General features: G+C 37.5%; 1 protein-coding gene and 1 non-coding gene across 12 annotated transcripts in view; one reads left to right on the top strand and one right to left on the bottom strand.

Moving 5' to 3' along the window:
- The window catches only part of MTA3 (metastasis associated 1 family member 3), a 172,934-nt gene that overhangs the window by 77,828 nt on the left and 70,808 nt on the right, over window positions 1-24,298 (top strand). For all 11 annotated transcript variants that reach the window (XR_003794878.1, XR_003794875.1, XR_003794877.1 and 8 more), the window contains exons 5-8: window positions 1,252-1,315; window positions 2,338-2,455; window positions 13,883-13,985; window positions 18,108-18,207. Coding sequence is in view for 7 of the 11 variants with exons in the window: in XM_029231778.1 (XP_029087611.1) it covers window positions 1,252-1,315; window positions 2,338-2,455; window positions 13,883-13,985; window positions 18,108-18,207 (385 nt within the window). In the remaining 4 variants the exon portion in view is untranslated. The remainder of the gene's footprint in view (window positions 1-1,251; window positions 1,316-2,337; window positions 2,456-13,882; window positions 13,986-18,107; window positions 18,208-24,298) is intronic.
- LOC114901173 lies at window positions 13,265-13,374 on the bottom strand. Its single transcript, XR_003795054.1, has one exon. It is a non-coding gene; the product is annotated as a U6 spliceosomal RNA (small nuclear RNA).

Here is a 24,298-nt window from a genome sequence, read left to right as displayed (position 1 = left end):
TCATACATACATACATACACATCTTTATTGGAGTATACTTGCTTTACAGTGTTGTGTTAGTTTCTGCTTTATAACAAAGTGAATCAGTTATACATATACATATATCCCCATAGCTCCTCCCTCTTGTGTGTCCCTCCCACCCTCCCTATCCCACCCCTCTAGGTGGTCACAAAGCACCGAGCTGATCTCCCTGTGCTATGCGGCTGCTTCCCACTCGCTATCTACCTTACGTTTGGTAGTGTATATATGTCCATGCCTCTCTCGCGCTTTGTCACAGCTCACCCTTCCCCCTCCCTATATCCTCAAGTCCGTTCTCCAGTAGGTCTGTGTCTTTATTCCTGTCTTACCCTAGGTTCTTCATGACATTTTTTTTTCTTAAATTCCATATATATGTGTTAGCATACGGTATTTGTCTTTCTCTTTCTGACTTACTTCACTCTGTATGACTCTCTAGGTCCATCCACCTCATTACAAATAGCTCAATTTCGTTTCTTTTTATGGCTGATAATATTCCATTGTATATAGGTGCCACATCTTTATCCATTCATCTGTCGATGGACACTTAGGTTGCTTCCATGTCCTGTAAGCCTTTTTTAAAATAGACATTTCTTTTCCAAGCACACACCCAGCTATTATCAAAGGTAAATGCCATGAGACTTCAAGGTCCATGAATCTTATTTGCTCCTTGCTCTACAGGAGTTTCTTGTATTTAAATTTTAACTAGTCTTTAGAACAGTTTCAATAAAGGTAAGTTACTTAATCCTGATGTGAATGTATATTATTTTAGGTTCTCATATGCAGTGGCTACTTTAAAAATTTGAAGGTTATTTCAGGCACTGGTTTGCATGGTGTTGTTGTCTTTGAAAATCCCTTGTATAAAATTACCTCATATTAACTCTTTACAGATTCAGAAACTAGCTCTTAGTCTGAATATTGCATTGTACTCTTCTTTTTTTTCTTGAAAAATTAGGAAATACCTATAAAGTGTTTTATGTTACAAGGATTTACTGCCTAACATTGTTCCTTCCCCAGATTAGCCTCTCAATAAATGTCTACAAACACAGCCTTATTTTTTAGGTTACACAAAACCAAGATGGTAGAGAGTCCAAGTATATACATATATAGATTTTCCTAAAAGCCATCTAGTTTCTTAATACCACCTTTACATTTTGAATATTCCTAACTTTGTATATATCATCACTGTGAGGGTGAGGTGGCCTTTATTTATTCACTTTTCTCCTCTTTCAACAGGGGGAAATGCAGTGTTGCCCTTCTGAATGAGACAGAGTCTGTATTGTCATATCTTGATAAAGAGGTAATTCACAATTATACTTGTTTTTGGTTTTCCCTCTATTTCATAAGAAGCCCATACTTTTGTATTATTTCTTCTTCTAACAAATTATTGCACAGTGATAGCAGTATTATGGTAAAAGTATAATGACTGGACTGCATTCAGTTAATTTTATTTTTCTGGTTAACTGAGATAAAAGTTGGCAAAAACTCCCATGTCTGTCTGTCTCTTTTGCTTGGTAATGAAAAGCTTGTAAAGTATAGCACGTGATTTAGTTGGTAGTGGAAGAACTGTTTTTGGCTTTATGAAATAAATGACTTCAGTATACTTGGTCCTCCTCCCTTTTTTTCCTTTTAAATAAATAGCATTTCTTTTAGACTGTTTGCAGATGAGATTTTACCATTGGTGGTCTGCTTTCTTCCCTGGAATCCTAATAAACTTTGTCAACTAAAAATATTTTTTTTCTGTAAACTTCAAGAAACATTTTAAACATTTTTAGCAGGTTGAATTAGAGCAAGCACTTCATTGAAGGGAGGAAATTCTAGTAAGCAAGGCTATTCCACATTTTGTAGTTTTATGTGACTTTTATCATTTGTGTTGTGGGGAAAATATTTTACTATTGATAATATTTCAGTATTTAAGCTTTATAATTACATAGTGTTTGTTTTCCCAAAATCTTTATTACACATAGGTTTTTGTTTTTACAGAATTAAAGGGACATTTTTTCTTTTTTTTTGTTTGTTTGCGGTATGCGGGCCTCTCACTGTTGTGGCCTCTCCCATTGCGGAGCACAGGCTCCAGATGCGCAGGCTCAGCGGCCATGGCTCACGGACCCAGCCGCTCCGCGGCACGTGGGATCTTCCCAGACCGGGGCACGAACCCGTGTCCCCTGCATCGGCAGGTGGACTCTCAACCACTGCACCACCAGGGAAGCCCTACTCTGTAGTTTTATGGTTTCATTATTGTGACATTGGATTTATTGCTTTATAAAAAGTAGAAGGAATTATGTTTACCTAGGTATTTTCTGTCTTTTTTTTTTTTTCCAGGATACTTTTTTCTACTCATTGGTCTATGATCCCTCAGTGAAAACACTGTTAGCTGACAAAGGTGAAATCAGAGTGGGACCTAGATATCAAGCAGACATTCCAGAAATGCTCTTAGAAGGTATGTTTTCCTTTGGGTTGCAAATCCTATGAAAACAAATGTACCTTGAAACTCAAATATGTTCCTCATATGGAAGAAACAACTTTCAGGCTAAAGTTTAAAAGTAACGGGCTCTTCCAACTTCAGAAATACAACAAACGGCAATGAAAAATAATTTAATCGATCAGTTATTCATTTTTTATTTCACACTTTCATGAGTTTTCTGCCTGTGTTTTTCTTTTAAATACAACTTTAAGAATGTTAGTGTTGTTGAACTTGTGCTTCAGTGTGACACGCTCACGCCTTGAGATCCTGAGTGCCTTAATGTCATCTATCTATGGTAGCCTTGCAATCTAGTGAACATTTACATTTTGGTGGGGATTTTGGCTGATCTGCGTAGTTTCTATACCAGAGAGATTCAGAGCTTTGCATTTTAAACACAGATCTTCCTAGCAAGACTTTTCTTTCTTCTGCCATAATTATATACTTAAAACCTTTATTTTCTGATTTCAAAAGTAAAACATTCTTACCATTAAAAAATAAAACACAAAGAAACGTGTAATATAGAAAATGAACACCACCCCCTTCCCTTCTTTCCAAACCCATATTTAGTTACTAATATTGCTCAGGGTATTTTTTTTTTTGGTACAGGCTCTGGCTCGTAACCCATTCAGGTGTGGTCTTTGTGGGATGGCAAGTTGCACGTTGCTCTGCAGTTGCTTCTTTCAGTTAATAGTGTATCTTTAGCATCTTTCCTGATGAGCAGAGTGGCTTTATTCTTTTCAGTGACTGTAGAGTTCTTAAGTCTGCATGGATGTGCCACAATTTATTTCCCTTATCAGTACCCTATTGACAGACTTTTAGGTGTTTACATTTTTTGATATTACAAATGATGCTTCTAGAAAAGCTTTACATATACTTATGCTGTGTAAATATTTTTCAAGCATAGCTCCCTGGAAGATATTGAAAATGGTTCTTTGCCCTTCAAAAAGGCTGTTAATTTTCATATGAGTGAACCACATGCTTCCACCAATAGATTATTAAAGAAACCCCCTTGCCCATTTTGTGATATTATTGTCTTGGCTTTTCATTTTTTTTGTTGTTACTGTTTTTTTTTTTTTTTCTTTAATTTTTAAAAGTTACTTATGCTTTCCGTTACTGCTCTTCTGTAAATTTCTTGTGTATTTTCTATTTGGTTATTTATATGTATTGGCAAGAGTATTTTGCATATTAAAGGTAAACAAATATAAAAGTATTTGCCCTTTGCCTGCCTCCTCACTTAAAAAATGTTAATGACTTTAAATTTGTTTTATTTATTTTTGTTATACAGAAATTGAGAATTTTTGTCATACAGAAGTTTAGAATTTATCCCTTAAGGTTTATATAATTAGCATTCTTTACCTTGCCTTACCTATAGGAAGTATATGCAGAAAAGTTAAATCAACTCAGGATAGAGTTGTGTTGTCATTGTCAGTGGTGGGTAGGTGAGGTGACTGTGAATAATAACAGGTTGCAGACTTCTGCATTTTCATGAATTCAGTACAAGGAAAGGTCAGTCAGTAATGACTAAGCTTTGAGAACAGAATGCCACGTCTGCACTCATCTGTGTTTAGAAGTTTTTTTTGAAGAAATTGTAAGTAGTGACTCGGTTTATTATAGGCTGAGAGATTGCGTTTATTAGCATTCTGTTCTGTACAAACCATCTTTTCTTCCAGAAATAATTTTGGCTGTTTTATAGTCCTTAATGTTTGATCTTAGACTTTTATCACTACGTGTAAGTGTTCACTAAATATTTATTGTTTTATTTTTAAAAACACTTGATTTTTAAGTTTTACAAATAGTGCTGCATTGTATCCTTTATATAATGCATAATTTTGTACTCTGGATATAACTGGAAAATATGTTCCCAGAAATGAAATTGCTAAGTCATAAGGCATGTGTTTCTGAAATTTTATGCAAAATGGTAATTGTCTTCCAAGTAATTATTTACAGGTATTTTTTTTCCTTGTTTTAATTAAGGTATAATTTATATGTAGTACATTTCACCCTCTTTTGTGACAGTTCTTTGAGTTTGGGGCAAATGTATACACTCTTGGTGAGATAGTTCAGCAAGTCCATCTATGCACAGGCCAAAAGCCAGGAGTGACCCTGGTGCTCATGTGTGCTTGTCGCCTGACCCGAGTTCTACATCCCCTAAGCAGCCCTTTGTTACTCCTCCCTGAACTTTGATCTCTCCCCTTGTCAAACTGTGCAGACTGTGTCGTTCATGTAATCTTGTGTGCTATTTTTATTATTTGACTTTTAAAATTTTGGACTGCCTGAGCTGTTGATTGTGTGGTCCTCTCTTTTTCATAAGAAAAAAATTTATATATATTTTTTATTGAAGTATAGTTGATTTACAATGTTGTGCTTTTTAATTTATATATATATTTTATTGAAGTATTTTATTTTTTAATTTATTTATTTTTATTTTGGGTGCGCCGTGGCTTGCACGATCTCAGTTCCCTGACCAGGGATTGAACCTGGGCCATGGCAGTGAAAGCTCCAAATCCTAACCACTAGACCCCCGGAGAACTCCCTAATTTTTTTTTTTTTATGTTTGGTTCTTTCTTGAGCACTGACATAAGCCTAGGTGTATAGAAAGCCTAGAAAATTTTGTATATTGCTCATGTAAAGATAAATGCTGAACCAAGTAATAAAGTTGGGATATTTCAAGTAACGGGGGGCATAAAAATCAGATCATGGAACCTCATGAGTTCCCACTTATCTGCAAAACTTTTACGTATGATATTGCCCCTGAAAAGCATAAAGCTGGTTAGAGTTAGTAATTTGGAAAGCATATCTACCTAGCTTAGAATTTAAAAAATTATTTTAGGAAACGAAATCATATATAAAATGCAATAATTTATTCTACAGTACTTCTCAATAAGGATTGGAATTCTTGAGGGTAAGAACCTTGAGGTTCTTCTTCCAGGTAAAAGGAAAGATTCTTAACAGCTTGTGGCATTTGGGCAGTTACACCAGTTGTGACTAAATATTCATTAATATAATAGATCTTATAATTCATTAACAAGTACTAATTGCCTTTAACATTGTGTTTCTCTTAGTAGTCTTCCGGGTGGGTGGTTTACAAACTTTATTTAGGCAATAGAACCCTTTCTTATTACGCAGTATGACCTTAAATAAGAAAGTCAGGTTGTTGTGGGTGAAGTGGAAGAGAAGGCCCTGTTGAGTCTCTTGAGGTACCTTACTGAACCTTAGGATTCAGAGAATCAACTTGAAGGCCACTGTGCCGATTAGAATCCTGTCTCTTTGTTGCACAGTCAAAACCCCCAGTCCTTGCAGTTAGAAGCGCTTATGATGAAGTCCCTTTGTAACATAGTACAACGAAGGGGCTCTACTGTTTTCCCTTTGCCTTTTCCCATTTTTTAAATCTTAAAATTTATTTTATTGCAAGCAGTATGAATTGTGGTAGAAAATGTAATTATATTGGAAACAAAAAGTAGTAGTCCCTCAGATCATCCCTTCGAACCCACTATTAACCACTGTTATTAATTTAACATGTTCTCCCAGACTGTTTGTTATATAAATATGTATAGAGATCCATGAAATTATGTTCTGTAGTACTCCATTGTGTGATAGATCCAAGTTTATTTTATCTATTTATGTGTTTAATGGTGGGGCAAGTTTCCCCTCAGTTGTTCTTTAAAATTTCTTGGTTGTGGCAGGGTTCTCATGTCGATGAGTTTTTTTTTTCTTACTGTCAAAGTTTATCATCAATTTGCCAATGTCTTCCTTTCCAGATTTCGTTAGGATTCTGATTGAAATTGTATTAATATTAAGATTACTTTGGGAGGTGATTGATTATTTTATAATATTAGGTCTGCTTCTGAGGTTTCTGTTCTATTCCCCTGGTCTGTCTGTCTGTTCATGCTCTAGTAACCCATGTTTTAATTATAGAGGCTTTGTAGTATGTGTTAATATCTGGTGAGCCTAGTTCCCCTCTTATTTTTCCAAGCTTGACTAACACCAGAAAAAAAAATCTTCCTTCCTGTTTTTATTGGGGATGCAGTTAATTTTTAAGTTAATTTAGACAGACATATTGATGATTTTGAAACATCCTATCCAGACACAAGGGATTCTTTCTCTTTGTTCAAGGCTACTTTTGGGTCTTGTGGAAGTTTTTTGTTTGTTTGTTTTGTTTTAATACAGATTTTATATATTTCTTGTTAAGTTTATTTTATTTAATTATTTTTTTTCTGGCTGCTTTGGGTCTTAGTTGCTGTGTGCAGGCTTTCTTTAGTTTCGATGAGCAAGGACTACTCTTTGTTGTGCGTGGGCTTCTCATTGTGGTGGCTTCTCGTTGCAGAGCACAGGCTCTAGGTGCACGGGCTTCAGTAGTTGCAGCACGTGGGCTCAGTAGTTGTGGCACGCGGGCTCTAGAACGCAGGCTCAGTAGTTGTGCTACATGGGCTTAGTTGCTCCGCGGCATATGGGATCCTCCCAGGATCGTACCCGTGTCCCCTGCACTGGCGGGCGGATTCTTAACCACTGCACCACCAGGGAAGTCCCAAGTTTATAACTTGTTAGCTTTATTTATACGTGTTCATCTTTAGCAATGAAAAACATTGTATTTTTCAACATAAAGTCACTTTGGGCTCTTATTTCAACTTAAAGCATTTAGCGTATCCAAAACGTTTTTTTCACTTGTAATCAGGAAACCAACTAGATGCAAGATTTAAAGAACCCCCTTCTTCTAATTAGTATATTTTCTGGGAAGAAGGAGTAGGGTGGCAGATAGGTACTCCAGCAGTTAAACCACACTTGAAAAACACAGACACTGCCATCATAGAAACTTTCATACACAGCCAGTACCTGTTTGCAGGGGAATTAAATCATGGAAAACATCATATTCAAGAACAGACATTTAGGACTTGATGCAGTCTGTGCTTACTAACCCTTTTGATACTCTTGAGTGGGTACGTTTAGACCAGTACCCACTCCAATTTGCATTGGCATGGGATGTAGAACTTGAATTAATATCCTGAGTAGGTGGAAGCATCAGCTCGGTGCCAGAATATATTACAGGCTTGCTTTCTTTGTGAATGTGTCCTGATGAATTTAAGACATTGTTGTGGCATTTGTCTTGCTGGTGAATATTTCTTTTTTGTGGCTTTAGAATTTTAAAATTCATTTATGGCTACCCACCATCTAGCAAACTCTTGAGGTCTGGAAAGATCAGTATGTAGCTTGCAAGTGAAGGTGAAGGTTTGTTTTTTAGATTTTAAATCTTTATTGAGTTTGAATAACTACCTAGAGAATTTTCCATAGAAAAAAGATGTCATATGTAGTAAGTTTTGAATTATTATTTAGCTGTATTGTAAAATTGGAATTTTAAGAAATTATTTACATATTAAACTTTGTAACTGTTAAAAGTATTATAACATTAAATTATTAAACAAGGGGGCTTCCCTGGTGGCGCAGTGGTTGAGAGTCCGCCTGCTGATGCAGGGGACACGGGTTCGTGCCCCGGTCCGGGAGGATCCCATGTGCCGTGGAGCGGCTGGGCCCGTGAGCCTTGGCTGTTGGGCCTGCGCGTCCGGAGCCTGTGCTCCACAACGGGAGAGGCCACAGCAGTGAGAGGCCCGCGTACCACAAAAAAAAAAAAAAAAATTATTAAACAAAAATGACTTTGGATTCACAGTTTTGAGTAAAATCTGGCTGTACTGTGTTTTAGCTGAGTTACCTTGGGAAAATTATTTAACCTCTCCAAGTTCCCATTTCTTCCTCTTTAAAAAGTGAGTCATAATGTATGTGCATACATCATAGTGTTGTGATGATCAAAAGAAGTAATTCTTGTAAAGCATTTTTTATTTTTTAAAATTTATTTTATTTTTATTTATTTTTGGCTATGTTGGGTCTTCGTTGCTACACGCGGGCTTTCTCTAGTTGTGGCGAGCGGGGCCTGCTCTTCATTGCAGTGCGCATGCTTCTCATTGCAGTGGCTTCTCTTGTTGTGGAGCACAGGCTCTAGGCACGCGGCAGGCTTCAGTAGTTATGGCACGCAGGCTCAGTAGTTGTGGCTCGCGGGCTCTAGAGTGGAGGCTCAGTAGTTGTGGCGCACGGGCTTAGTTGCTTCGTGCCATGTGGGATCTTCCCAGACCAGGGATCAAACCTGTGTCCCCTGCATTGGTAGGGGGATTCTTAACCACTGTGCCACCAGGGAAGTCCTTGTAAAGCATTTAGCACAGCACCTGCTGCTCAGTGTTCGCTATTACAGTTGCTTCTCCCGGGCCACCAACTGTCTACTGCTCCTAATTAAATAACTCCTGTCTGTATTTGGGAATTTAGGGTGTGTCTCTCTTTGAAAGTTAAAGAATTAAATTAGAATACTCTCTTATGCTAAAATACATGCCTTTTAAACTTGAATTAGCTCATATACAGTCAATAGAAAAATGTCAGTATAGTGTGGAAATGGTCAGTTCATCTGAGGCTTTTCTAAACAGTTATTCTCACAGATGAAGAGCGTTTAAGAAAAAAAAAACAGTATATGGCGCATCTTAGAGTTACAGATAAAGGAATGAAAAATATCTTCCCCAGTGTTTATAAAAACCTATACCCTAGATTTTATTTTTTATTTTGTTGAAACTGTACACAATGACCTACATCTCGGTGGAGGAAGCATAAGTCCAGGGTTTAAGAAGATAAAGGATTGACTGACCTTTGTGCTTGGTGCAAATGTCAGTGGAGATTTAACTGTGTTGGTATTTTTGTTATGATTGTTACTTTTTTTTTTTTAAGTGCTCTGGTTCTTAGGTTTTAAAATTTTTGTCCTGTTTTTCCGTAGACACTATTATTTTCAAGTGTGTAATTTTGCAGAATGTGTTTTCCGCAATGTGGTAGATGTTAATTAACTTAAAAACACCAGACCATAACAAGTAAGTGTAAGCAGATATCGGCTGCAACCATGTGAGCGCAGTAGTTCGTAACCCAGGGCAGTTTTGTCTTCCATGGGACATTAGACAATGTCTGTAGACATTTTTGGTTGCCACACCTGGGGGGAGGGGGAGATGCTACTGGCTTCTAGTGGGTGGAGATCAGGACTGCTGCTGAAAATAGTACAATGCACAGGACAGCCCCCATGACAAGGAGTTGTTGGCCCAAAGTGTCAACAGTGCACACTGTGTACAGAGGAACCCTACTGTAAAGGGTTTTGGGGACATAGTAAGCACTGAATAAATGTTAGTTAATATTTACATAGTTATAGTAATATTTAAATTTTCAAATATGAATTATATTACCTGGTCTATTTCTGTGGTTTTGATTCTGTTTATTTTTGTGCCAGTACCACATTGTTTGACTACTGTTGCTATATATTATAATCCCACCCAGTTTGGAGGATCCTCTTATATTACTCTTTTAATAATGGTAATATTCTTTGATTTGTAGAGATTAATATTCGAGTTATTTTGTGGGCTTTCAGAACTAAATTTTGTTAAATTTAACTTCAAGTACTTGTACAAAAATGACAGCCTTAAGATTTTAAAATCTTCTTTATTTAAGTCATGTTATGTTCTCTGAAAGTTTTGTAATTTCTTTATATAAACATACTTCCAATTTTGTTTCTTAGTATTTTATATTTTTGTTGCCATAATATATGTGATTTTTTTTTTTACATTTTTGTTTTCATTCTCTTTGGAATGCCATTGGGTTTTATATATTCATTTTTTATTGTGCCTTTCTTGTAATTTATTTTTAAAATCTATTTTTATTGAGATATAATTGCCATATAACACTGTGTATGTTTAATTTGTTGATTTGATTACATTTAGGTATTGCAGGTTGGTTACCACCATAGCATTAGCTATCTATCGTGTCATAATTATCACTTCTTTATTGTGGTGGGAACAAAGATCTAGTCTCTTATCAACTTTGAAGTTTATAATAACAGTATTGTCTGTAATCACTGTGCTGTGCATTAGATCTCCAGAACTTACTTACCTAGCGGTTGGAACAACCCTTAAACAACCTCTCCCCATCCCCCTCCACCCCACCCCCTTTCCAGCCCCTGGTAACCACCATTCTGCTCTGTTTTAATGAGTTTGGCTTTTTAAGATTCCACATAAAGTGATATCATACAGTATTTGTTTCTAGTAACCTATTATCCTTTGATGCATCACTTAAAACATTGCCCAGAACTTTCAGAACATTAATAAAAATGGTGATAAATGGCAGCCTTCTGTGTTTCTGAATTAAATATAATATACTCTGATGGTTGTTACAGAGAAAATGAATTATATTTAGAACAAAGAATATTTCTAGTTGTCCAGCAAAGGGTCTATAGGATGACAGATCCATCCAGCCCTAGTTCTTCAGTCTTTGAACAATGGTCTGTGCTCTTTGAGGGTATACAGAAGAAGTACTTTGCCATTATTTTCTAGAAATCTTAAAATATAGCTGAAGGATTAGGGCTAACACATATAAAATCATTGTTGAATCTACATTTCTTCAAAATTATGAAGAGGAACGTATGAAGCAAAAAATTGGATGCTATATATAATCGTGTAAGTAGTTGGTAAATACATTTGGTAGGAATTCACAGAGAGAGCGAGCTTCATGGGCTGGTGTGGGACTAGAGCAGATTGTAATTGCCTAGATTATCATAAATGGAGGAGGAAAGTGAGATTATTGCAGTGACTGGAATGAACATGACCAGAGCCTAGAATTCTTCTTGGTTCAGTCTCTGGCTCATACATTTCCCAAGACCATTCTACAGAGTGCTGACAGCTTAGTTGAGGCTTTCATTATACAGATTCCAAAGCTTCTTAAAAGTTTTTCCCTTGTGAAAAAGTGATTAAATTGATATAAATGTAATTATATGATATGATGAATCCAAAATGGGGAATTCCCTAGAGTGACTGTTTGAATAGAACATTCTATATTCTTTTTATGTTCTTGTTATTTTTGTTCTCATCCCATGGTATTGTATGTTTTAGTTGTTAGTAGAAATGCATTCAGGAGTGTTTTATTATTGTTTATAGCAAATTTATTTAGCATTCTTACACTGAATTATCTTTCCTCTGTATGCTGCAGAATGTATGGATAGGATTGAAGTTTATCAATTTAACTGACTTAAATTTGAAAAGTAAATATCCGTTTTACCCTTACATTCTAGAATATATAATAGAAGGGACTTAATACTGAATAGCATCATCATTTCATCTTGTATTATTTAAAAATGCAGATAATTATTATTATATTTCTTTTCTATTTTACTATTTATCCTACTTAACATGTATTTCTTGGAGATACTGGGGAGTATAATTGTGTCATTTTCCTTTCAAAAGTTTCATGCAGTTTACAAACGTTTGGGTTTGTAAATGGTTTTTAAAAATGAACCAATTGAATCTTTTTTTTTAACATCTTTATTGGAATATAATTGCTTTACAATAGTGTGTTAGTTTCTGCTGTATAACAAAGTGAATCAGCTATACATATACATATATCCCCATATCTCCTCCCTCTTGCGTCTCCCTCCCACCCTCCCTATCCCACCCCTCTAGGTGGTCACATGCATTGTAAGCAAAAGCAATGAAAAACGAAATCCTTTTAAACACTTGATATGTCTTTGGACTAGCACTCACTCTGGTCTGCTTGTGCTTCTTTATGTTGGGGATGGCAATTGACTTTTTCGTTACCTACCTGTCTTTGAACAAGGAGCAGGATGGGCAGGCCGCCTACCTGACAGCAGTGGCTGACTTAGGAGACTGCAGTTGGGCTGGCTGATTCTGCCCTCCTGCTTTCTCCTTTTGAGCCTCAATACCTGCTTGCTCCCATTCTAGTAGGGAACACATTAATAAGCTTATAGCCTGGATTCATCAGTCACCAAGGGATGTTCAGCCTCCTAGTATGTCAATCAGTGCAAGACTCTCTGCCTGATATTATAGATGCAGTGATCAAAAGCAAAACATAGCCCAAACCAATTCCTAGCCTGATAGGAAATTCATAGCTGTAGATTGGAATCCAATCAACTCCCAAGTCTGTTTTCCATTACCATCTTTTATCCTAACATTGAGTCTTGCCTGATGGTTATATCTCCTCTTGAGACGTTCCTAAAACAAAACATCCTGTATTATCCTCAGTCTTTTCCTCAACCTCTTGATTGTTTCCTTCTTTCTGTTAATGCCAGCACTATCTATGTAGTTCTCAAGACTGGAAACCTACCCATTATACCAGTCTGTCACTGTCATTTCTAAATATTCTCTCTTAGCTCTTTATTGTCACTGTCAATACCGTATCTCCCTGTCTATATCACGTATCTCTGTAGAGAAAATTATTCCATTGCTAAGTGTTGGATGTGAAATTTGTTTCTGGTTTTGTCACTCTACTACTAAAAAGGCAAGGGCTTATTACCTCCAAATAAAAATCTATTCAGAAAATCTGTGCAGAATCTTCAGTAATATTTTCATAACCCACTTCTTTTAGCTATCTATTCTCATTCCCCTTGATGTACTCCTGACAAAATTAGCTACTTTTCTACCACACCTTAAAGCCCCATGACTTTGTTCACATTCTCATTTCTTTTTTTTTAAATTTTAATCAATTCTTTTATTATTTACAACAGTCTTTTGATAATTTCTGCCAAATTTGTTCTGATATATTCTTTTTTTTAACATCTTTATTGGAGTATAATTGCTTTACAATGGTGTGTTAGTTTCTGCTTTATAACAAAGTGAATCAGTTATACATATAAATATGTCCCCATATCTCTTCCCTCTTGCGCCTCCCTCCCTCCCACCCTCCTTATCCCACCCCTCTAGGTGGTCACAAAAAAATATGGAACGCTTCACGAGTTTGCGTGTTGTCATCCTTGCGCAGGGGCCATGCTAATCCTCTCTGTATCATTCCAATTTTAGTATATGTGCTGCCAAAGCGAGCACCATTCTCATTTCTTTAAGTTCTCTCCCCCTGCCAGTGCATTCATACCCTTCAGTTCTTAGCAGGAGTGCATGACATCCTTCCCTAACTAGCCTGAAATGATTTCTCTAATCTTCAGGATCTTATGGTCATATCTGTACGTCTCTGTGACATCTGTTTCTTTTCATGTGTATCATAGTTATTTATGAGTAAGTTTTATCATAACTTGAGCATCTTTCTTTTCTGTCTCTATATCCCTTAGTGAGGCTTGGGGCCTCACGCATACAAATACCCAGGAAAGACATGTTAATGACTAAGTGAAGACATCATATGGTCGGTTTGGCTGTGTTATCATCAGCGTTCACTTTACAGAGTGTTCTACATCTGCTGTCTGCTGTCTGATAGAATGTATGCAAACCATGTACATTTACCTTATACTTTTAATGCTTTGGTGACCTCAGTCATCAATCATATGTGACAATGTATGTGCCTTGTGAGTAACTGGACTCCATTTTCTTTGTTCTTGGACAGGAGAATCAGATGAGAGGGAACAGTCAAAATTGGAAGTGAAAGTTTGGGACCCAAATAGCCCACTTACAGATCGACAGATTGACCAATTTTTAGTTGTAGCACGGTGAGTATGGCGCTGTGGAGTCAAGAGATGTCTTTTCTTTTTATAAAAGAATTTATAGAAATTTTATGAATTTTCCTTTTTTTGTGTTCTATTTTTCATTGGTTGTATTTTTCTTTTTCTAACTGTGTAAGAAAGTCGAATATATATCACACCTCTTCCTAAATAATATGGTTTATTATCATTAGTTTCTGTTTTAAAAATGAAAATAGATTTATTTTTACTGATTAAGAAAATAAATGCTCCTTGTAAAAATGTAAGCACTACAGAAAAGTATAAAGTAGAAACTCAACACCCGAAATCCCATATCTTTAATTAAAGCAGTGATCTCCTTTAAGCTAGTCAGGGATTATTCAGGTGTCAGTAATAATGTGCTCCTCTAATTGCACCCACGTGTGAGTAATGTCTGTTGGCTAGGTGTAAGTCTGTCCTTTGAGAGTTCTAAGCCTGGCTCCCTAGCTGCCTTGCCCACCCCCTCACCCCCCCAACCCCTTTTCTTGAGAAAATGAGTGGACAGAAGTTTATTTTTATTTTTTGAATTATAAAAGTAAATGATGTTCATGGGGGAATTGCTGCAAAGCAGAAAGTAAGTGAGATTATCATAGCATTGTAATAGCAGAAAAATTGGAAAAAACCTAAAAGTACATCAGCAAGCAGTTGATGAATGAATTGAGGTATATTTAGTAATGGAGTATTACTTTACAATGAAAATGAATGAATTAGGGCTATATGTAGCAAAGAGATAAACCTCAAAAACAGTGTTGAGTAAGAATACATACAGTATGGTCACTGATAAAAAAATTTTACAATGTGCAAACAATTGTCTTATTTCATTAATGGGCATATGTATGCATATGCATATTATACATATATGTATGAGTTCTGGGAATGTGTATTGATAAAATTTATTTCCTTAAAAAAATGAACCAAGAGACTTCCTGGGTCCAGTGGTAAAGAATGCGCCTTCCCATGCAAGGGACGTGGGTTTGATCCTGCTCGGGGAACTGAGATCCCACATGCCACGGGGCAGCTAAGCCCGAACGCCCCACAACTAATGAGCCCACGCGCCTCAACTAGAGAGCCTGCGTGCCGCAAACTACAGAGCCTGTGTGCCCTGGAGCCATGTGCCACAGCTAGAGAGAAGTCCGTGCACCGCAACAAATAGCCTGTGAGCCGCAACAAAAGATCCCTTGTGCCGCAACTAAGATCTGATGCAGCCAAAAAAAAAAAGAAAAAAACAAATGTGGCAAAATGTGATTCAATATTTTTATAGATTATACTCCATTTAAAGTTATTACAAAATAATGGCTATATTGCCCTGTGCTGTACAATATATACTTGTTGCTTCAAACATGGCAAAATATTAGAATGAGGTAGATTTGGACATGATTACAAGCATCTTCATTATATTCTCTAATTTTTTGTCGAATGTTTTTTATAATACAAAGGACAAAAGGGTCTTGGCCCATCCTTAGCACTGTTCATAGTGCCAGTCACCATGGAAGTCATACATTGTATCGGTGGGTAGGCATTTAGACTACAGAGCCCACACGCCTAGCCACTAACTGATTAGATGAAGAGACTTGATATATATACATTGTTGGGGAGGAGCCAGTCAGTGGAATAGAGGAGACTGAAGATTTGGGAGTGGAAATGAATCATTGGTGGAACTGCTGCCCTAGAGACTCCAGACAGGTTATCTGGATTTTGTATTATTTAGTAGATTTTGCAGTTTCAGATTTGATTTTCATTGTTTTTTTTCCTTTTCCTGATTACGACGGGCCATGTTTTCTTTTTTCTTGAAGCCAGCATGAGAGGCACCAAGGAGAAGCACCTAGTATCTTTTTCAATTTTTGTTTTTTTAAAAAAAATCTAAATACAAATTAAACCCAGTTAAGCACCACTGCACATCCCACCAGAATGGTTAAAATTTAAAAGACTGGGCTTCCCTGGTGGCACAGTGGTTACGAATCCGCCTGCCAGTGCAGGGGACACAGGTTCGAGCCCTGGTCCGGGAAGATCCCACATGCCTCTGAGCAACTAAGCCCCATGTGCCACAGCTGCTGAGCCTGTGCTCTAGAGCCTGTGAGCCACAGCTACTGAGCCCGCATGCCACAACTACTGAAGCCCACGCGCCTAGATCCCATGCTCTGCAACAAGAGAAGCGACCGCGGTGAGAAGCCCACGTGCAGCCACGAAGACCCAACGCAGCCAAAAATAAAATAAATAATAAAAGTAAATACATTAAAAAAAATTTTAAAGGCTGACAGTGCCAAGCACTGGTGAAGATGTGGGACAACCAGCACTCTCATATTCTGCTGGTTGTAGTGCAAGTTGGTACAGCTGCTTTAGAAAACTGTTTGCTGTCATCTAACACACATATCCCTTAAGTTTCACTCCTAAATATATACGCAGCAGAAATGCATACACCTGTGTGCCAAAAAGATACATGTACAGATGGCAGTAATGGCACTATCCATAGTTGCCCCAGCTCGGAAACACATGTCCATCAACAATAGGGTGGGGGTGGGGCATCGTGCAAAGTAATGCTCACAGCAAGGAGATGAACGAACTCAGCTTATTCACAGTAGGCAGCACGGGTGAATCCACAGACATAGTTTTGAATAAAAGAAACTGGATATGAAAAGTGTGCATAGCATGCGATTCTGTTTTAAGTTTTCAACTGAGCAAAACTAATCTTTGATGTTAGAATCTGGGATGCTGGTTCCTTTCCACTAGGAAGTAGTGATTGGGAAGGAACCCGAGGAGTCTTCTGGGTGCTGTCATGATCTGTGTCTTGACCTGGATGCTGGTGGCATGGATGCATTGACTTTGTGGTAACTGAATAGCTGTACAATGTGTGCTTTTTGCATGTGTTTTTATATTTTAATTAAAACCTTAAAAAAAAATCTCTTCCTCAGCTAACATGTTTAAAACCCAGACAACAAGCGGGAAGCCTTACCTTCATTTCACGCTTTATTTCTTTTTTTTTTTTAATTAATTTATTTATTTTATTTTATTTTTGGCTGCGTTGGGTCTTCGTTGCTGCACACGGACTTGCTCTAGTTGCGGCGAGTGGGGGCTACTGTTCGTTGCGGTGCGCGGGCTTCTCATCACGATGGCTCCTCTTGTTGCGGAGCACAGGCTCTAGGCACGCGGGCTTCAGTAGTTGTGGCACGTGGGCTCAGTAGCTGTGGCTCACGGGCTCTAGAGTGCAGGCTTGGTAGTTGTGGCTCATGGACTTAGTTGCTCCACGGCATGTGGGACCTTCCCAGACCAGGGCTCGAACCCGTGTCCCCTGCATTGGCAGGCAGATTCTTAACCACTGCGCCACCAGCGGAGGCCACACTTTATTTCTTGAAGTTAGGGTTCTCTGTGTATGGGAAGGCCTTCTAAATCATTAAATGAAAATCAGTGTTATGGTAATTGTTTTTTGGGTTTTTTTTTTTGGAAATCTGTTATATATTGAGTCCTTGAAAGAAGAGGTTGCTGCAGTTGATGATATCTCATTTCAAGGAAAAAATGTTATTGGGATTTCACCGTTTGGGCTAAAAAAGTGGTCAGAACTTGCTTTGCAATAATAGTGAAATTCTGCATCAAATTTATTTCTCATTTTTTAAGCACATTTGGAAACCAACTTCTTTATTCCATGGCATTTCGTTACAGATCTTTCCCTTCTTTATGCCACACAAGCCTCTTTTTCTTAATTGTTTTTAAAAATGTATTTGTTTATTTATTTTGGCTGCAGTGGTGTTAGTTGTGGCATGTGGACTTCTTAGTTGCGGCATGTGAACTCTTAGTTGCGGCATGTATGCAGGATCTAGTTCCCCGACCAGGGATCGAACCCAGGCCCCCTGCATTGGGAGCATGGAGTCTTACCCACTGGACTGCCAGGGAAGTCCCTCTTTTTCTTAATTTAATTGTAATGACACATATGTGTAGTGAATTGGCTTGTCAATTCTTAAATCGTAAAGAAAGTACTTTTTGTCTGATATTTGACTCTTAAACATCAAAGAACTTGCTTGACTTTTACAACTGTTCATTTGCTACCCAAATGTGTTTTTTGTAAAGTTAAAAAAACAACAGTGCCTTAATCTTTCCTCTTTGTTTGTGTGGTTTATCCAGTGCTGTCGGGACATTCGCTCGAGCCCTTGATTGCAGCAGTTCTGTAAGGCAGCCTAGTTTGCATATGAGTGCAGCTGCAGCTTCTCGAGACATCACCCTGGTAAGATGCTTTTTGAAATTTGGGGGTTATTATTTCTTCTGCTACTTGTTTAATTTAAAAGCCAATATAGCAATGTTGTAGACGTGAGAACTTCCTGGCTCTAAGCTCTGCTGACTGTTAGGTTGATTCGGCTTGGCTGGTTGATTAACTGCAGTGTCTCATTCCTAAGTCACCCCTTGTGTTTGTGAGCTGGGACAAGTAAAAATGACTATCACAGAGTAGGTACAAAATGATAAAAAAATATTTTGGGGAAAACAATTCAATATTCTGATTCATCTGTTTTCACTTTGGTGCTTTTTTGGTATATTCCATCTACACCAAACTACATAAATAGTTGTAGCTCACACATAGTGCTCTACAATTTTTTTAAGTGAAAGTAGCCATCTCTTGAAACCATTGCTATAGGAGTTATTCTGTTGTCATGCCATTAGTCAGTATTAAATATTTAAAGTTTTTTTTTTGTCTGTTCATTAGAAAGAGGTTCTGTTTTCTTAAATTATTTCATTATATTATGCTTGCTATCTTTTAAGGCTATTTCCTTTCTTCCCTTAGTGATCAAATGAGCCTTCCCACGTTCAACTTAATTATACCACTGATGCCTGCTGTGGCTGGGCATCGGGCTTGGCACTTGCTTCCTTCTCTGCGCCCTCCAGCAAAGCAGACATGCATGTTTTTGCCTGTTGAAGTTCCTTAACTGTATTGATTGCCACTCCCTCTGAGATAGGCATGGTAGGATGCTCATTTTACAAATGAGGAAACTGATGTATGGCAAGGTTAAGTTGTTTGATATTCATAAAACGTAATAAAAGTTAGCATTTTGTTTTCTGATGGAATGGAATACAGTGATAGGTTTCATTACTTTCTCATTATATTCCAATTTGAAATGTTTTCCACAAAATATTTATCATGACAGTGTAAAAACTTGTACTAGAATGCACAACAAATTTGTTTCTTATAATTCTTTCTTGTATTTTTGTACAGTTATAGATGATGATGAAAGCATTAATAGTCTATAGCCTTTAAGGAACCCTTTTCTCTATCCTTTCTCAAAGACTAGAATGTTGTTTATAGAAACAAGTTGTGTTCTCTCCGTTGGTACATTAATATTTTATGAAAGTTTAGGGGTTTCAAAATAGGTTTGTATTTTGGTTGTTTAGCACTTTTAGAGTGTTTTTTTTTTGAAGATGCAAGAGTACACGTGTCACTTTGTAACAACCTTAAATCCTGTCAACAGATACTTATGTGAACCAGAACTACATGGAATCTAATCACTACCTGTTTAAAAATTTTTTTCCCAATTCTAAAATTAGTGTATTCTTATTATGAAAAATTTAAAAAGTAAAATACAGCAGCAGCCAAAAAAAAAAGGTTTGTCCTCATTACCCAGAGTAGAATATTCTTACCATTTTATGTTTCCTTTCAGCCACTTTTTGTGCATTGCAAACAATATACTAGCAAATTACAGAATAGTACGGAAGATAATATAATGAAATAGTATGCAGTGCCACCTAAAGCAGATGTTAACATTTTAGTTCTTTGGATTAAACAGATTTCCAACCACTATATATCAGCGGCCATGGCTCACGGGCCCAGCTGCTCCGTGGCATGTGGGATATTCCCGGACCGGGGCACAAACCCATGTCCCCTGCATCGGCAGGCGGACTCTCAACCACTGCGCCACCAGGGAAGCCCCCAACCACTTTATTAATGATGAAATCCCTAATATTCTCTCCCTAATCCTATTCCCCATCCTCCATCTGTACCCCTGGCCCTGATCATCCCTGCCTCCTGACAAGAAGCAGCCACTATATCAAATCTGCTGTGTATCTCGTCTGTGTTTTTCTAGTTTTACTATGTATTGATATTTCCAAAAACAACATGAACATTGTTTCACATGTGTTTAAATTTACTTTGTAACATTTTGCTATTTGCTTATTAGTGAGACGTAGCCATGTTAATAAATATGTACCTCTTTCACTCATTTTTAACTCCTTGGTAGTATTTGTAGTATTCTTTCACAAAATACGACACCACATTATTCTCTTACCAATGAACATCTGGAGTGCTTTAAAAACATTTTCCTTTGCTATTACCCATAATGCTGGAGTGGAAATTCTAACACATGTCCTTTCTGAGCATGTGTGCGAGCTTTCTAGGCTGTAACTAGAATTGGAATAATTATTCGTAGCGATTCGTAGGGTGGTGTTCATTTTCAGTTTGACCACGTGTTGCCAAATTATTCTGTTATATACCATACTAGAAATTTATAATCCCACAAGCAGTTAATGACTTTTTCTTTCTGCATCTGTTTTCTTACATTGTCTTCAACACTTGGACACTTGGTACGTTCAGACTAAAATTTTTCACTAACCTGATGCCGCCTCATTTTAATTTGTATTTCCCCGATTACTTAATGAGGCTAAGCATATTTTCATATTGGCTCTTTAGATTTTTTCTTCTTTGTATTTTAGATTCATGTATCCTTTGTCCATTCTTCACTTACATTACATTCTATTTTTGTCTAATAGTTTTAAAGTTTTATTCATATTTCAGACTGTAAATATATCTGGACTTTATTTTTAAGAATGGAGTGAGGTAGGGGTCTAATTTTGTTTTTCTCCATATGCACAATTAATTACTCCAGCCCCTTTTATTGAATTTGTTGTTTCCTCATGCTTTTGTGATGCGCCTTCTGTCTTATTTCATGGTCCTGGATATGCTTAGGATTCTTAATCTATTCTCTTCTGTTTCATTGATCTGTTTGTCCCTGTGAAAGCACCACAGTATAATAAATTCCGATAGCTGGTAAGACAAGTTCCACGTCACTTTATTTTTAATATATAGTTGAAGTTATTTAAAATAGAGTTTTATATTTTGTCTCCCCTCTACCCCATGTTTTTCCTAACAGTATAACATAAACACTCTTTCATACAAGAATCTGCAAAGTTTTTTTCTAATGTTGCATGATCTTCCCTTGTATATACTGTTACTTATGTAGCCAGTGTCTTGTGACTTAACACTGTTCTTAAGAGATAATGCTTCCCAGATTATAAAGGGGAGTGCTATCTCTGTTGTAGTCCAGCAAATTCCCTCTACACTGAGGAGGTAGAGTGCAAAGCCTGTTCCTGAGATGGGATAGAGCTCTTGTGACAATTGGGGCTGGGATTTGCCTGAAGATGGGTCTGACAGGTGAAGAGCAGGTGTGTTTGCTCTTCGTTCACAGCTGCAGCGACTCTCTGCTTCCCACTGCTGGTGACTGCTGGGACGGCGGATGAATTTCTTTTGGAAGAGGGCAGAGTCTTCAAGAAGCAGTGTTTGTTTTTGTTAGTGAAGGCCATTATAAAAGAAATTTTTTTTTTTTTTTTTCCCCGGTATGCGGGTCTCTCACTATTGTGGCCTCTCCCGTTGCGGAGCACAGGCTCCGGACACGCAGGCTCAGTGGCCATGGCTCACGGGCCCAGCCGCTCCGCGACATGTGGGATCTTCCCGGACTGGGGCACGAACCCATGTCCCCTGCATCGACAGGCGGACTCTCAACCACTGCGCCACCAGGGAAGCCCTGAAAGAAACATTTTAAAGGGCATACAACCTTTATACCTTGATTGGTTTAAATATCATTTTGTGTGTGTTGTTTGTAATACTTGCCTATTATGCTCCTTCTAGTACTTTCACACCCTCCAGTGTTTCTGTCTCTTCTGTTTTAGTTCCTTTATACTTAGCAATTTGGAGTCATTTTTTAATTACATTATCCTAAATTATTTACTATATTATAAATTTTTTAAAGCAAAAATATACTCAGGTTTAGGAAATTTTGTTTTGTCTTGTTTGTACACCTGGTTTCAGAGATAGGATTTGGATCTTAACTCCTGCTGAGGAGTTCTCGCCACTAGATTACCTCTTCTGTTTTATTCTTGTTAAAATGGCTTGGGTTTAAATATCATTGTTGTCTGTCTTGGATCAGGCAGCAGTGAAGATTTGTTTTCTTAATTTATTTTTGTTTTTTTAATATTTATTTACTCTGGTTGTGCCGGGTCTTAGTTGAGGCATGCGGGATCTTTAGTTGTGGCATGCAGACTTCTTAGTTGCAGCATGTCACATGAGAACTCTTAGTTGCGGCATGCATGTGGGATCTAGTTCCCCAACCAGGGATTGAACCCGGTCCCCCTGCATTGGGAGCACAGAGTCTTACCCACCAGACCACCAGGGAAGTCCCTTATTCTTTTTTTTAATTTAATTTAATTTATTTTTTTATACAGCAGGTTCTTTTTAGTCAGCCATTTGATACACATCAGTGTATACATGTCAATCCCAATCGTCCAATTCATCACACTGCCACCCCCACCCACCCGCCGCTTTCCCCCCTTGGTGTCCACACGTTTGTTCTCTACATTTGTGTCTCTATTTCTGCCTTGCAAACCACTTCATCTGCACCATTTTTCTAGATTCCACATATATGTGTTAATATACGGTATTTGTTTTTCTCTTTCTGACATACTTCACTCTGTATGACAGTCTCTAGATCCATCCACATCTCTACAAATGACCCAGTTTCGTCCCTTTCTATGGCTGAGTAATATTCCATTGTATATATGTAGCACATCTTCTTTATCCATTTGTCTGTCAATGGGCATTTAGGTTGCTTCCATGACCCGGCTATTCTAAATAGTGCTGGAATGAACATTGGGGTGCAGGTGTCTTTTTGAATTATGGTTTTCTCTGGGTATATGCCCAGTAGTGGGATTGCTGGATCATATGGTAATTCCATTTTTAGTTTTTTAAGGAACCTCCATACTGTTCTCCATAGCGGCTGTATCAATTTACATTCCCACCAGCAGTGCAAGAGGGTTCCCTTTTCTCCACACCCTCTCCAGCATTTGTTGTTTGTAGATTTTCTGATGATGCCCATTCTAACTGGTGTGAGGTGATACCTCATTGTAGTTTTGATTTGCATTTCTCTAATAATTAGTGATGTTGAGCAGCTTTTCATGTGCTTCTTGGCCATCTGTATGTCTTCTTTGGAGAAATGTCTATTTAGGTCTTCTGCCCATTTATAGATTGGGTTGTTTGTTTTCTTAATATTGAGCTGCATGAGCTGTTTATATATTTTGGAGATTAATCCTTTGTCCGTTGATTTGTTGGCAGATATTTTCTCCTGTTCTGAGGGTTGTCTTTTCATCTTGTTTATGGTTTCCTTTGCTGTGCAGAAGCTTTGAAGTTTCATTAGGTCCCATTTGTTTATTTTTGTTTTTATTTCCATTACTCTAGGAGGTGGATCAAATAAGATCTTGCTGTGATCTGTGTCAAAGACTGTTCTTCCTATGTTTTCCTCTAAGAGTTTTATAGTGTCTGGTCTTACATTTAGGTCCCTAATCCATTTAGAGTTTATTTTTGTATATGGTGTTAGGGAGTGTTCTAATTTCATTCGTTTATATGTAACTGTCCAGTTTTCCCAGCACCACTTATTGAAGAGACTGTCTTTCCTCCATTGTATATCCTTGCCTCCTTTGTTATAGATTAGTTGACCATAGGTGCGTGCGTTTGTCTCTGGGCTTTGTATCTTGTTCCATTGATCTATGTTTCTGTTTTTGTGCCACTACCATATTGTCTTAATTACTGTAGCTTTGTAGTATAGTCTGAAGTCAGGGAGTCTGATTCCTCCAGCTCTGTTTTTTTCCCTCAAAATTGCTTTGGCTATTCGGGGTCTTTTGTGTCTCCATACAAATTTTAAGATTTTTTTGTTCTAGTTCTGTAAAAAATGCCATTGGAAATTTGATAGGGATTGCATTGAATCTGTAGATTGCTTTGGGTAGTATAGTCATTTTCACAATATTGATTCTTCCAATCCAAGAATGTGGTATATCTCTCCATCTATTGGTATCATCTTTACTTTCTTTCATCAGTGTCTTATAGTTTTCTGCATTACAGGTCTTTTGTCTCCCTAGGTAGGTTTATTCCTAGGTATTTTATTCTTTTTGTTGCAGTAGTAAATGGGAGTGTTGCCTTAATTTCTCTTTCAGATTTTTCATCATTAGTGTATAGGAATGCAAGAGATCTCTGTGCATTAATTTTGTATCCTGCTACTTTACCAAAT

This window comes from Monodon monoceros, unplaced genomic scaffold, assembly GCF_005190385.1.
Source record: "Monodon monoceros isolate NGI ecotype Baffin Bay Population unplaced genomic scaffold, NGI_Narwhal_1 Super_Scaffold_19, whole genome shotgun sequence".
Classification (NCBI taxonomy): Eukaryota; Metazoa; Chordata; class Mammalia; order Artiodactyla; family Monodontidae; genus Monodon; species Monodon monoceros.
The sequence above is the reverse complement of the archived record's forward strand: the minus strand, read 5'-3'. Positions and strand labels throughout refer to the sequence as shown.